The sequence below is a fragment of the Manis javanica genome, chromosome 3 (genome assembly GCF_040802235.1).
Source record: "Manis javanica isolate MJ-LG chromosome 3, MJ_LKY, whole genome shotgun sequence".
In the NCBI taxonomy this organism is placed as follows: Eukaryota; Metazoa; Chordata; class Mammalia; order Pholidota; family Manidae; genus Manis; species Manis javanica.
Genome location: NC_133158.1, coordinates 193,381,853 through 193,397,814, shown reverse-complemented (window position 1 = coordinate 193,397,814; position 15,962 = coordinate 193,381,853). Strand labels below are relative to the sequence as shown.

Sequence of the window (15,962 nt, the reverse complement as noted above, 5' to 3'; positions counted from 1 at the left end):
TCCTATAAGACAATGTGTAGAAAATGCCTAGTGTGGCTCCCATCATTATCCTCACCATCATAAATGAAACACATTCTACCCATGCTCATATGACATGCTTTAAGAGGAAATATAAACTCAGAGGTATCTGCACTCCCATGTTCAGTAAAGCACTAACCACAATAAAAGTTATGGAAACAACCTAAATGTCTGTCAACAGATGAATGGATATAGAAAATGTGGTAATGTAGTAATATACATACAACGGAATATTATCCAACCTTTAAAAAGAAGGAAATTTTGTGACATGCAACAATATGGATGATCCTGAAGGACATTATATTATGTGAAATAAGCCAGTAATAGAAGGACGAATACTGCATTATTCCACTTATGTGAGGTGCCTAGAATAGTCAAACTCATAAAACTAAAGAATAGAAAGGTGGTTGCCAGGGGCCAGCAAGGAGGGAGAAATGGAAAGTTGCTAATCAGTGGGCATGAAGTTTCAGTTAAGCAAGATGAATAAGCTCTAGAGATCTTCTGTACAACACTGGGCCTATAGTCAACAACAATAATGTATTCTATAGGTAAAAACTTGCTAAGAAGGCAGACTTCATGTTAAGTGTTCCTACTACAGCAAAATAAACTTATATTTTAAAAAGATTGTAAAGAAACATACGTAAAAATTTTTTTCTTTTGCAGCCTCATTTTTGAACCAGAACATCTTTAATATCTCAAAAGCATTATAATGTAATATTATATACTTAAAATTTTATGTCTTTGTGTAATCAGATATTTCAAACAATATTTTGTTAACAACAAACCAATAGAAAGGGGAAGGTATCCTCTTCAAGACTGATTATTTCTAAAAGACTCAGTGGCCCACTGGAATTCTTTGGCAGATGCACAATCACTATATGAGAGAATGAGAAGAGCTATAGATATCATTTTCAAAACAAGGAACCAAGACCCAAAGAGACTAAGCAAATGCCACATCTAGCCCAAGAAAGGGGTCTATTTTGGATATCCATACAATGTTCTCTGCACTAATATTGTCTATTAACACACTGAAATGGTGCAAGTAATCCATTGATGGTAGGATCATACCAGTGAAGAGAAGTGAACATTTGCAAAACAAATGTTATTGGCCAGAGGTTTCTCTTAATTTACTGCCTTTAATTCTCACACAACTTTGCAACACAGGGATTACTAGCACTACTTTTAAGGTAGGGAGACCTAGGCCAATAAAGACCTAACACCAGTGGCAAGCAAAGCTGGGACTCAGATCCAGTCTAACCCGACCACAAAGCCTCTGCTCTTTTCAATAGACTCAGCATTTGGGAAGGTGAGGCAGAGTCCTGCAACACTCCTCACCTTTGTCAATTTTCTGACTGTTACACAGAAACTGTTGTTTTCAGAGGAAAACTGTTCCAAGATCACATACCTGTGGTGGAGTCGATGGTAAAAAGGGATGACAGGTCTCCGGGAACCAGCTCATAAGCCACTGCTCCATATGTCCCTGAATCCCTGTCAGTGGCCAGAACATTGACGATCTCGGTGCCCGGTTGGGTCTGGCCACTAATGCTCATCACGTAGGTTGATGGGTTAAACACAGGTTCATTATCGTTCACATCCTCCAGTTCCACACGAACAAAAGCTTGGGCACTTAGCCCACCCTGTTGGTAATGAATGAGAAGTGATTACAAATGATCTCTCCTGAACTCTAGGATCCAGAATAACTGACAAAGATCCTAGAACAGACTTTTGAAACAACTATACATTCATGTACACACACACACACACACACACACACACACACACACACACACAGATTTTACTTTCAACCTTGAGGTATGAGTTCACATGTAACAACATGGTACCTATACCTCAGTGGTGATGCTTACATAAGACTGATATCACCACTTAAAGCTCCTTATGAGGCAATAATTTTAAAGTAGAAGCCACAAATATGCAAGGAAAGTTTTCCTGATGTCCAAAGAGGAAAAAATATCCCTTTTAGTTTAAACCTCCAAGAAGGGGTAAGAGAGCGTTGTAGGGGATGCAGTTTCAGAAAAGGTCATCAGTGAAAGCCTCACTAAGGAGGTACCACTTGAATAAAGACTGACCTGCATGAGAAAGCATAACAGATGGAAGAAAGAGCAAGTGTAAAGGCCCTGAGGCAGGAGTGCAGGTGCATCCTAAGTCTGTTCAGGGACCAGCAAGGAACAATATCAGGGGACAGGGGCAGGTCATGGAGGGCTCTGTGGGTCTCTGAAAGGAAATGGATCTGACCCATTGGAAGGCTTCGCACAGAAGAGCAGCTTGAATTGACTTAGATTTTAATTGTCACTCTGGCTTCAGTGTTCATAGCAAACTGAAAGCACCAAGGTGGAAGGAGGGAGCCCAGTCAGGAGGCTGTTAGGGTCACCAGGTCGGGAGTGCATAGTGGTAGTGAAGGTACTTATCCTAGATCCTAGTGAAGCCAGATTTGTTTGGGAATTCTGAATTTTTCAAGTTTTAGAAGGGTTGATATTGAGTATAGTGATATTGAGTATAAAGTAGTGAGACGGGGATCCCACACTGTTTAGGCCTCCATCTGGAAACAAGGAGGAGAGAGAACACAATAGAAGAGAACAATCCTCTGCAATTTTGCTTTTCTCAAGTGAAACATGTGTTCCCACTCTAAAGCATCATTTTCCATTTCTATCTGGCACATTTTGATACTTTCATCTTTGACAAAAATCCTTGGAAAGTCATAACAGCCTGGGCTTTCTCCCTCACTTATACTCCACCCTTTCTCTAGCTCTGTTTTTCCTACTACGGGAGGCGCTGAGCAAAGAGGAAAAAGGGAGGCCAAAGGGGAAGGTTTGGCAGCAAAGGGAGGGTGACTGCCCTGCGGGGAGGAGGCACAGGCGGAGGGTGGGCGGAGCAAGAAGGGAGAGTGCTGTCTGGGATGAAGGGGACAGCCTGGGCAATGGCTCTCACGCTTTGAGGTCCCCTGTATCCCAGACACTGGGGACTATACAAGAATTGGGACATACACCTTTAAAAATAGTGTGGCTTTCCATGTTCTAAGTTGACTGAAATGCCAGGGCCATGCCAGCTTCCAATTGGAGCAGGAGAAATGGGGGCCAGTTAAAACTGCAAGAAAATCCCAGGACGCTCCCACTAGCCCGTACGCGTCACACGCAGGCTGGCGCTGTATCTTCAGCAAACCTAAGGTCCCCAGGTGGGGCGGAGTAAGACGGTCAAGACGCGGACTGGTTGTAAACAGAGGGAGAACGCTGCGTGCCGCCTGGCAGAGGTGCCCCTGTCTCTCCAAACCGCCTTCCTTTTCACTGGGTCTCCCCTTGACCTTTGCTCTCTCTCCCCTTCCCTTCACATTCCTCCTCAAGTTTAAGAAGTCACTTAAATCTGAGGAGGGGCTGAGAAAACAAAAAAAGCTATGAGAAAATGGACATGATGTGAAGAAATGAATATCGCTCCACCTTAAGATCATTAAACCAAAGAAGTGAATTTCAGGCAATGCTACTAAACACAAGTAAAATGTGAGATGGAAACAGTGAAAAAATTGTCACAGAACAATGACTCTTTCTACAGGGAAAGTGTTATAGATCTCATCCTTCCCTTTTTATGAATTCAATTTTTAACTGCTGGATTTATCAAAAGGGGGCACTTTCTTCGTATAATAACCATTTGAGAATGCACGGTAAGTGTGCTTCATGTGGATTTTCTCCCTCGATTGTTATAATCTCCCCTTTTTGGATTTTTATGGTTTCTCCTATTTTGACAGATAAGAAACCAAAGGATAAAGATGCTTCATGACTCACCCAGGGTCAATGAGACTACAAATTGCAGCTCTGAAACCGGAACAGAGATTCATCTGTCCCTAAAGTCCCTGGTGACTTCTTTTAAATTAGACTTTTTAAAGTATTTCTGTGGTATATATTCTATCTTCCATGAAATACTTGTTTAAAGACAATGTTCGAGGTCATGCCGACCACAGACTCAGTCTCAGGGGAAAAGGAAGAGGGATCTTGGTTTACATTGGACTTACAACCTATGAAACAGAATCTATACAACTGGGTGTGTGGCACAGTGGAGCATCTGAAGCCAAAAGATCTGGGTCGTACATCTGGCCCTGCCCGCCTCTGGTACTGTAGCCTCGAGAACGTCAGATAGGCCATTAGTTAGAACCACTTATTCTATAAAGTGGAGCTGCCTGCTCACCTTGCAGGCCTGGTGTTGGAAGGAGTGATATAATGTGTATGAAAGCATTTATGATGGTTAATCATCATCGATTATAAGATTTTTCAGGATCCATTTCCTAAGTATTTGGGGCCACATAGTTTTGTCTTGGAATATTTCAAGTTTAAAAATTGCATCATAGTATATATACCCTGTCAGGTCTGGGGTGGCAATGAATAATCAAGCACTTAATGTATGAGTAGACACATTTAGAGGGATTAAAAATACGTGCATGGTCTCAAGTCAGTTAAGTCAGGTTTCTCACCAAATGAGATTTCAAAACTTTCTGTCTTGAGAAGCTCTGGGGTTTCAGAACTATAGACAAAGGAGGCAGATGCCGACACGTGCTATGCTCAAGGGGTCTTTGTGGTAGGCCCTCAAAATAAACACGGCTTTAGATCTTCGGCTGGTGCGTGGTTGCAAGAATCTGAAGGAGCCCTTTTTATTTGGGAGACACAAACCCAAAAGTCAAGGCCCTGGAGTGTGCCTGCCATCTGGTAGTGACTAAGGCTTGGTATAGTCCCTTCCGACGAGGTTGCAAGGGCAGTCTTTGTTCTTGGCACTTCCAAATCAGAAGAGCGGCAGAAAGTTGGAGAGTCATAGCTATTTGAGGTAATTAGAAGAATTCAGGATCCAGTACAATTTTCAGGTAGATAACAAAACCTCAAAGACAATGAACAGGACTAGAATCTGACTGCTGAAGCAACAGCCAATCAAAAATGTCCTTGCTTTGCTTCCACATCTTCACTATAGAAGTCTTTCCCCTGACCCTTGTCGGTGGAGCCCTCCTAACTACTTCCAGTTTAACATTGGCAGATTCAAATTTATTTTTGGTCAGATGACTCTCAAATTAAAAAAAGGTAATTTGACAAACAGATGCTTTAAGTGAAAATAACATTCTAGAAAATGTAATAACGTTAAAAAAAATTCTCTGCCATGGTGTACAAAGTGTAAGCACATAAGTGTAGCTAGATGAAAATGGGCATGTCAAGGGGGAGGGTGGGTAGGATCTAGAGAAAAGCCTTGATAGTCAGAGTCGAGGAACTTGATTTACAGTCTAAGGAGAACACTTCATTCTGTACGCCAGTGGGTTTCATCAGTAAATTCAAAGTTCCGTGTTCTTCTTTAATCCCCTTATGGGATACTACCGCTGTCATTAATGACATTAATCATATCTAGGTATTGGAAAGAGGTACCCGAGATAGGAGTTAAGAAGTGTTTCTTAATAATAAATAAAGAGGTTCCTTAGTCAAAAAGTTAGGGAAAGCTTGAATCATCCAAGACAAATGAGTATTTTGTCTCAGCACTTCACCCAGAACTTTCCTTATGCACATTTCTAGAGGGGGGGGAGTTCTGAGGTTTTCCTCACTCTCATTTGACCCTTTTGGAAGGAGCATCTTGGGAGACAAGTATCCCAGAGAGCACGGTGTGGAGAAAGCTAATGTGAACTCATTATCTCCATTCCTCGGAGTGCCCACCTCCCAATTCCCTGTAACTAAACTTCTGTCCAGCTCGTCAAGACTGCCTTCGTAATGCAACCTCTCTGAGATACTATGAGCCAGAACTGCCCAGCTAAGCTGCTTCCAAATTCCTGGCCCTGAGATATTGTATGATATAATAAACATTTGCTACTTTAAAGCTGCTAAATGTCAGAATACCGCATTAACCCAAAAGGTAATCAGTACACCACATAAATTCCATCCATGAATATTTAACTTTGTCTTATCCTTTCTCTTTCCACCGGCACATCGTGGTTTCGTGGTTCTTTTTTACATAATTTTAATCATTCAACTTTTAAAATGATGGTTAGAGACTCTTAACCAACCTACCTGAATCCCAATCCTCTCAAGATACATGCTGTGAGAGTCAGGAGTAGTTTGGGAAATCACCAAGCTTGAAAGCTTGAGGGTTGTCTAGGGGAATCAGCAGATACGGAAACATTTCTGCCATTATGTTTACTTTGGCCATTGTCTACTATCCATTCTCTCTGCTCTTGCCTTCTGGAGCTGAATAGCAGAATATTAATATTTATCCTTTGCCTCCGTTTGCTCTTGTGGACTATGATTTCCTTTGTCAATACGTTCTAGACTATATTTCATGATTCAATGTGCAAAGGTGAAGGGACCTAAGGGTCTAGTTTACTAAGAAAACACAAAACAGTAAGCTGTGGTGTCACCAAAGTGAAGGGAAGCTCCATTCAAAGAATGATTTTAAGTTCATTGAGAAGTTGAACAAAATTTAACTAATAAGTGCCAGGATGTAGCACAACAGAAAGTCACAAAAGCAGTTTTATTAGACAGGTGGAATGGGAAAAATGGATTAAAGAAAGATTGAAGAGGGCAGAAACAGAGAGAGCTATTTTAAGAAGACTTGCTGTGAAAGAAAAGGAATAAAATGGTTTTCTAAAAAGCTACATGAAGTAAAAAGTAGGTTTTGTTTTTTTAAGATAGAAATTATTAGTATACCTTGTATGCTTATGGAAGACATTCAATAGAATTTGAGAAATCAGTGAGTGATACAGGAAGAATAGAAAATACTTATAGAAGTGCTATCCTTAAGAAGGCTGGAATGGATGGGACCCTGAACAGTAGAGAGATCGATTTTTGATCCAAGCATATCTCTAATATGATAACAGGAAAGAAGATGAAGTTAGTTGACCATAGGCAGGAAGTAAGGACTTTGCTTTCAAGCAGGCATGTTGTTTTCCTCCAGGTAAATTTGCTTAGGCAAGTGCAGACAGGGCACAGTGGGGTTTAGCTAGGGGTGGGATTTTACCTGGAGAGTTCTATGAAGTGAGGGAATTTGCAACTCAGTGACTTTAGTGATGGGTCAATAAATTAGAGATGTTAACAGGGGAGAAGAATTATTGCTTGGGATGGAGGTACAACAGTGAGACAGAAAGATAAGGGTACCTATACGGATACAGCTGAAATCAAGATTTCAGAGGTTATGCAGGTAGTGGAGATGATCCTTGGAAATGAGAAAGTCAAGTTACTGAGAGGCTCAGGGTTTTGGATGGTTCAATAAACGGATATTGGAGTGTCCGAGAGGGAACTGTGGTGGAGAGGAAGACCGAGTAAAATGTAAAGCTCCCCAGTGACAAGGAGGTTTAGAACACGACAGCAACAAGAAAGAGTGTTCACAGTATAATGACATTATGAACCGCAATGGCAAATTGGTTTTTGATGGAGAAAGGAGTAGAAATTATTTGGATGCTGCAATGAGCAACAGGGAGGCCACCCACCTCAACATGTCTCTTCACTTTGTGATGAGCAGAACATGGCTCCCTGGGAGCAGGCCAGAGAGGAGATGGTGTCCTCCGGGGTGGCCCATGCCAGTCAGGGCAAGAAGGTAAAGGAGAGGTCAGAGACCAGATTGAGTTTATGAGGGAGTGTGCAGCATGAGTAAGAGATCTGTTGTATAGAATGCTGATTATAGTTAATATTGCTGTTCTACGTCCTTGAAATTTGCTGAGAGTAGATCTTAGGTGTTCTCATCACTCACAATGTGGGTGGTGGATATATTCACTAGCTTGATTGTGCAATAATGTCGTAATATATAAATGGTGCATGATGCTAAATGACATACCATTTGTTCCAGAGGGCACAGCAGAAAAGTCTGGAAGGACAAAGAGGAGGGGTGGGATTGATTCAAATGAAAGGATGAACATAACAGGATAGGGATGAGAATAGGGGTAATAGTGGATGGCTGGGGAGGCTTACATTTCTAGAGATAACAACGAGGTAAAGTGGTATTCAAGATATTCAGGGATTAATCCTGGTAATGTATTAAAGAGTGGCAGGTAATCAGTTTGAAATATGGATCAGACAATTTAGCTAGAAAACCTGGGCAACTGGGCAATGGCTTATTCCTGAAACTGGGGTATGGGGGTGGCAATCAGTGAAATGAATGAAAGATAGGAAAAAGCACTTGGATATTGGAAAGTGAGGTAACATAATCTATTCAAATTAAAAGAGTGTGCTCTAAATATCAGTTATGCTGATGAACACAGTCTGGAGATATAATGTACAGCATGGTGATCATAGTTCAAGTGACTATACTGTAGTCTTAAAATGTGCTGAATACATCTGGTGTTCTCACCACTTACAATATGAGGTGATGGATATATTAATCAGCTTGATTGTAGTAATTATTTCATATTCACATTGTATGCCTTAGAAATATGTTTTATTTATCAATCATATCTCAAAAATAGCTGGCGGAAAAAGGGGAAAAATGAGTGTGCCTTTTTACTCAGCAAATTTGCTTTTAGAGATCTATAGGCATTACACCTGAACTATATGGCACAACTTCAAAAGCCAACTTTCATCATGTATATATGTACATATGTATATATGTATATATGACAGTGAAGGGCTAAGTCAATCTGCTTTCTATATTGCTATCTGACGTAACCCTTCCCTAAGCCTGGAGGCATGAGACAGTTGAAATAGCTTTATCTCAGACAGATATTTCAGCTACAGACCTCAGGATGTCATGAGAAAAATAGAAATAGAATGTTAATAAACATATACTAAAAAGAGTTACAGTTGGTTAAAACAAATAGGAAAAGGAAACAAGGAATTATGTCTAAACATGGAATAATTAAACTGTAAAGCTTTATTGTGAAAAACCACTTGCTTTCCAATTTAATCCAGTTGTTTGTTTCCATTATGTAATTTTATAGCATCCTCATGACTGCTTTGCATGAGATAAATAGAAGCAGTAGAAGCAAAAACAGATGATTTCAGAAGTACTGCCAGTAGAACAGGAGAAGTGATGAGTTTTTAAAATATTGATAGTCATCACAAAGATAAATAGAACTAGAACAGCAGCAAATAAGCTAGAACATCTAAGTATGTTATAAGAAAAATTCTTCTACTGACAGATAAAAATCTCTTTCTGACCACAATCATATGGGTTCTCAGCAATTTCTTCCAAAGAGCTTTCAGAACATATATTTAGAAAGAGAAAAGATTGAGAAAAACCATACACTGTCAAGGCAATTATGTAAAGTGAAAGGTCTCTGTCAAGGTGGAGTTCATTGTTTTAAATATACTCACTATGGCCTAGAATCCTATATCTTGGACCTCAAATTTCTTGTTTGAGTTCATTTATTCTTCAGATCCAAGCAAGGCTGTTTTTAGGAAACAATCTATAGAATCATTAGGAACACTGCTATCTTCATCTTTCCCAACCTTTTTGATTAGGGATGTAGGCTGCAGTGGATATTGCACAGAATAATTAAGACAGAGGCAGACTTCCCTCAGTAGAATGCACACTTCATAACAGAAGAAAGTTACGCAGGCAGCAGAATAAACACTGTGCACTGGAGAACATACACACACACACACAGGTACGTGCATACACACACCTCACACAAACGTTTATGTTGCTTGCCGTCGTATGATCTGAGGCAAACACAGGGATGCTGGAGGCAGTTTCAGGTCCAAATAAGAAGGTTGGGAAGCTGTTAAAAGTCTACAGTTTGCTTTTAAAAGTGCATCACTAAGCCCACTCCTGAGAGGACCTCCTTCCAGGAGGGGTGCACATAGAGCTCCCTCCCTGGGTATCCCCGGGCTCTCCGGGACCCAAGGGATGGGCAAGAAGAAGATGGCTGCAGAAATGGAGAAGAAGATGTCCACGCACTGCACATGGAGGAGACCTTGAAGTTCTGATAGCTCTTTTCTAGACTCAGATTGTAGAGACATGGGAGTCTTCACTTTCCCCAACACTGAATGTGTCTGTCCCTGCTCTTCCTAAGAAAGGTGAATTCATCCTATGCACACACAGATCTCTGGTCACGCATTTGGCAACCAAGACCTGAGAGAAGTGAATTCAACAGGGGTCCTTTGGTCAAAGTGGGTTATCAGATGGTAGCTTGGAAGACACAGTTAATCCTTTTTAGTGGCTTCCAGGAGAGTGCAAAGAATTACATCTGTTACAATAACATGCATGCCTTTAAACTAGACACATTCATATGGAGAAAGCGGCCCCCATGAAGGACTAGGCCCACACCCAGATTGGGCTCCCAAGTGTCCATCACTTCCCAGGGGAGCATAATCGTCTACTGGAAACAGTCAACGAAGGTGGACAAACACAACCTGCATTTAGATGTACTCCAGTTAAAGTCTGAGGAGGAAGAACAGTCAAATGGGTGCAGACTTAGATTAATCCTTGGGGAATATAGCTCACCCCTAGATATGGCATTTTGGTGGCTGCTGCCCTGGATCATTAGACACTGCTTTTTGCAGTGAGTGAGGAAGAGAAAGAGAGCCTGGCAGGTGATTTCTTTAACAACCTGTTCTTCTGTAGTACTGCAAAGAGCCACTGGTTTGTGGACAGCTGAAGGCACCTAGGTCAGAGAATAGGCGAGGTAAAGAAAAGCAGAGCCTGAGAATGATAACAAGCAGGGGAAGCCAGCTCCCAGGAGCCCCAAAGGGGGCCACCGTGGTGGTCAGAGAGGATGGGACTGCGATGGCCACTAACCAGTGCTCCCTGCCACAGGCATCAGGAAGGAGGAAGACGGTCTGACAAAGCCAGTGACCCTCCAAGAGAATATGGTGTCTACTCCACTGCCATGCTGGCCGTGAAGCTGCTCTACATGTACGGCAGAGGGGAATGCCAGGACACCCTCAGTGACTTGTACTGCCTTGATCCCCACAAGGCGGAGGAATAGAAGACATTAGTGGAGATGGATGCAAACACCCAAGAGCATCTAGGGGCGATAAACCCAGAAGAGGACGGAGATGAAGCAGAGGACATGGAAGGAGATGACAACCCCAGAGAAGAAAGCCGGGAGGAAGATGAGGAGACGAGCCCTCGTAGGTGGCACGTGATGAAGAGTACATGGGCTCTCTGCCTGGGAGCAGGCAGCACTGATTGAAGCTGGCACAGGAACACACGGGACCTGACACGGAGAAGAAAGTGCTGCCAGTAGCCCATGCCACGACTAACACTTCCTTTGATGATTTAAGATGCTAGGCTGGGACTAAGTTAACCTGAGTAATGAGTTCCCTTAGTCCCACTGGGTGGTACTTCCAATAAGCCAAAGTGAAATGAAACAGCTGCAGAAGTTTCTTAGTTTCTAAGTTTAAAGCCTTAAGTATCCCGGGAGTTCCGGTGAGCCCCCGTGGCCCTCCTCTGTGAGGGCCCTTGGCCCCAGGGCAGTGTATTTGCCATGTCTTCTCTTTCTTGTATTCTGATGCTTCGACATCTGGGGCCTTGCGGATCCTGAAGGAATTTCCCAGGATTAGGTAAACGGGCTTTTCAAATGTAAACCAACCAATCCAAAGAGGCTTATTATCCCAACCACCTCCTTTACTGGGTGTTTGCAACGTCGGCCACCACTCACCTGCACACGTCACCTCCAGGGGACAGACACCAGAGAGCCAGGGAGCCTCTAGGCCCCCGAGCTCCCCGGAACCATTCCAACTCGGCAGTCTCAAACCCACCCACCCCGCATCTCCCACTCCTTCCCTTGGAATTGCCCACAGTTCTCCTTCCTTCCTTCCCTCCCTCTGCCCCCGTGCTTCGTGCTTTGCGCCACACACACACCACCTCCCCACCTCCCGCCTGGTGTGCTGTGCCCCTGCTCCTGGAATCAGGCAGCATGACAAACTGTCCCTCCAGCAGCAGTCATTGCCTGGCCCATACCTACATACTCACAGAACCTGCACTGAGCCAGGCAGGGTGAGAGTAGCCCCCGAGCACACCAGGGCTGGGTTTAGGATAAGATCCTCAAAACTAATCAGAGTTCTGGTTCTAAATGTCAGCTTATAGGAAAAATAATAAAAGAACACATTAAATGAATCCCAAGGATGTAATCAGCCACATTCAGGATGTGTAAAATTACAAAGACCTGATTTCTTCCAAAAATAAATACCATAAGAGAAAATATACCAAAAATAAATACCATAAGAGAAAATATACGTGGGGCAGTAGTGGGGGAATCTGTTACAGACTGAAACTTAAGGGATATAGCAGTCAGATCAATTTTTGGACTTATTTAAATCTTGATTCAGACAAACCAACTATTAAAAGACATTTTTAGATAATCCAGAAATTTTTAAATGGGATGGGTATTACACATTATTTAAAAATTATTGTTAACTTATTGTAGTCCTGTTTTTTAAAAGCCATTGTTAGAGATATTGCCAAACTGATGGGTGAAATGGTATGTTTGGTATTTGCTTCAAAATAATCCAGCAAAGGAAAGAGGTAGTGATTTATGAAACAAGATTGGCCAATTGTTGGCAACCATTGGTACTTTCTGATGTGTACCCAGTGGTTCACTTTTGAGTATGTTTGATATTTTTCATATATAAAGACTTACCCCATCCTTAGCTTTCACCAAGAGATCGTAGGTGGCTGGATCCCTCTCTCTGTCAATATCTTGAGAAACACAGATCTGCCCATCGTGTGGGTGGATCTGGAATGCCTGAGGTGCTTCATAGCTTTGGAATCCATCATAAAGAGAATATTCAATAAAGCCATAGAGTCCTGAGTCTGCATCAGAGGCTCTTACCTACGAGATAAGAGGTTGATCCATGAGGAAACAGAAATGCTGGCATTATTCCAGTCAGTCACGAATTGCTATCATGATTTGTACAATCAAGTAACCCCCACGGCTATTCATAAAGTGTAGGCTTTGGATTTATCTCTCTCTGCTCTTGACCTATGTGTCAATTCACCCTCATTTTCCTCCTCCTTTTGTGAACTCTCCTTCTCAGTCTCCTTTGTCCATTTCTATACTTTTATCTGATCTCTGAAAGTTTGAGTTCCTTGGGGCTGAGCCCTCAATTCTCTGCCTTCTTATCTTCTCACTATCCCTTCAAGATCTCATCTCAAGGGTTTAAAAACACCCATACCCTAACAACTTGGCAACATGTATGTGGATTCCTTCTTATACTTAAGTCCTTCAATTGATGGGTTCAACACCTCACCCCCAAAATTTTGGAGCAGCAAGGGAATGGCAGAGAAATCAAGGCAGAAAGTGACAAAATTACCAGTAAACAATCCAACTGACAGAATTCACTCTGGAGTATGAGATTTGGGATTCCCAGGTCATGTTTCCCTCCAGGAATAATGCCCATTGAAACCTTGTACAGTCATACAGACTGAACACCACATGGAGGCACCCTGTCCAGTGGGTGCCTGGGGATGTAATCCAGCACATGCTCTGCTTGCCAAAATAGGCAAGCTTACATGGAGCTGTAACTGCCCAGACGTAAAGACACCTTTCTCTTTGGCCATAAATACCATTTATGTTAGCAGCAGTCCTATGTCTGGTAGAAAAGATGATGCCACTGGAATTATGAAAACACTGAACTTATTTACACTAACTGTAAGAATATACACCAAGAAATACAACAGGCTATATAGAACTAAAAAAAATTTGAGTTCACAGGCGCAGTACGTTCTTCTGATTTGCAACTGAATTAATAGTAAGAGCAAACATCTACACAGCACTTATAATAAAAGAATCCCTTTAAGGGAAGATGGACTTAAAAAAAACTGGGGGGTAGGGAAAATAAGAAAAAGAATTATGTCTATGGAACAGGTACTATTTTAATTACTTATCATATTGCATATTTATAACCTATAATGAACTCCATTTTACAGATCAGGCTCAGATAGTTTAATTAACTTGCCAAAGATCATATAGCTAATAAACACCAAAACTGGGACTCAAACCCAGGCAGTTGGACAGCAGAGGACATGCTCTTAATCATTATGCTGTCCCACCTCCCAAGTCTTAGCCCATGCCATTTAATTTACTGGGAGAAAAAAAACAATCTCCTCACCTTCCCCCGGTGCAGAACCTGCTAGATCATGTGTAACACCATCCCAAGTACCTGCTTACTTCATTTGCATGTGACTTTCTCACCAGAATATCATTAACACAAAGAAAGGCGACTGATAGTAATACCTGTGCACTTGAATCTTAGCTGAACCTTCTATTCCACTGGGTCCCAGAAAGCAGAAAAATAGATCAAGGGCTGGCCGTGAAATAAAAGAGAATTAAGCAGATTAATTCAGAGAGTCCAACAGCCAACCAGCAGACATCTCAGAAAAAGAGAATGGAGAGAATGAAAGGAGCAGTAAGATCTCAGGCTCGTAGGACACATATTGGTGAGGCCTGTGATAAGGGAAGAAAGCATTGGCTTTTAACTTCCTCAGCCCAGAAGTTACGTTCAGCTCACATTTCACTGGGCAGAACTAGTTACATGGCCTCAGCCAATCTCAAAGGGAGACTGAGACATGTAGAGGATCACAAAGACGTTTGGTGAACGCAAACAGCTTTTGCCACAAGTGGCACTCAGTCTTTATATGAAGACAAGCTTATGAAATTATGTAGGTCTCCAAGTAGCCTCTACTATGTAGTGGGATTTAAAAGTCATACACAGAGAAGGCTTCCCATTTTGATTCTGCTACAGATTTAGTTTAGTCTTACATACTTCTGCAAGGCTTTTCAGAAGAAGGAAAAATAGAAGACAATCACCTGTACTATTGGTATTCCTACTGTACTCAATTAACTCTAGATTGGAAAAAAATTTGATCTACTTTTCATCAGTACAATATACACGCAGAAGCTATACCTTAATTATTATGGTTCCCAACAAAACCCCATACTAATAACACATTCATCAATCAAAGTCCTCAATAAGTCTGCCCCTTCATCCCATTCTATTTTGAGCATGTAACTGGAATGTGACAGTGGGAGCTACTTGTGTAGCCTAGCCCTGGTCCTCAATCAGAGGCAAGTGTGCTCCCATGAGGGTATTTGGTGGTGTCAGGAGACATTTTTGATTGTCATAACAAGGAAGAGGGTGTTACTGGCATCCAGGGGGTTGAAGCCACAGATGCTGCTAAATAACCAACCATGCACAGAGCAGACCCCACAACAAAGAATTGTCTGGCCCAAAATGTCAACAGCACTGAGGTTGAGAACCAATGCATCTCACGAAACTCTTAACTGTTGGCAGTATTATTTCCCTTTTTAATTGCCTTTAATTTTTTTTCAACTGATGACACACAGTCTTTTTAATTTATCTTCATTTTCTCATCTATTTTATAGTCTCTGGCAAAATTATTCATCCTGTGCAACCAGCTAACATGTTTGTGAGTTATTCTTCTCATCAGATGGGCTGAACCAGGAAATCCACAGACTTCCCCACTACAAAGAACTAAATTCCGAGTACATTTGGTTTATTCCATTCTGGCAGCTGTTAATGATTTAGTAGCCTCAAGTTCCCAAAGACACCAAATATGTCTTCTAAAACCATATGGTATTTGCAATAACCTTGGTTTGATTGGAAGATAAATATGAACTTTAAATTCTAAAACTCATTCTCAGCCTTTAATAGCACATATTAACCAGTGATTTGGCTTATATAAAACAAGTTCCCTTATTTCCACTTTCAAGACCTTCTTCTCATCTGCACTTTTGGCAAAGCAAAATAACAAAGTGTGATAAGAGTACTGATCTCAGTTTATGTCAGTAGTTTGGATTTTGAGTTTCAGAACCATAAGATAAGAACATCTGCTTTTACTCAACTCCCTAAAAATATTCTAGAACAAAATAATCTCCCTACGAATACTTGGTCTTAAATGCCTATAATTAATTTGGCTTCTTTATGAGGTCCATATTTTCTAATATTGACTTGCACGTAATATTTAAGCAATCTAAATGCTAGGAAATAGATATGGCTTCGCCAAATATTCAAGAGGAA

At 41.5% G+C, this 15,962-nt stretch overlaps 1 protein-coding gene across 1 annotated transcript in view; it reads right to left on the bottom strand.

Annotated features, from left to right (window-relative positions):
* Positions 1–15,962, bottom strand: part of DCHS2 (dachsous cadherin-related 2) — a 227,100-nt gene that overhangs the window by 96,550 nt on the left and 114,588 nt on the right. The window contains exons 2-3 of the mRNA XM_073232557.1: positions 12,563–12,754; positions 1,424–1,655 (exon numbers count right to left, since the gene is read on the bottom strand). Coding sequence (XP_073088658.1) covers positions 1,424–1,655; positions 12,563–12,754 — 424 coding nt within the window. The remainder of the gene's footprint in view (positions 1–1,423; positions 1,656–12,562; positions 12,755–15,962) is intronic.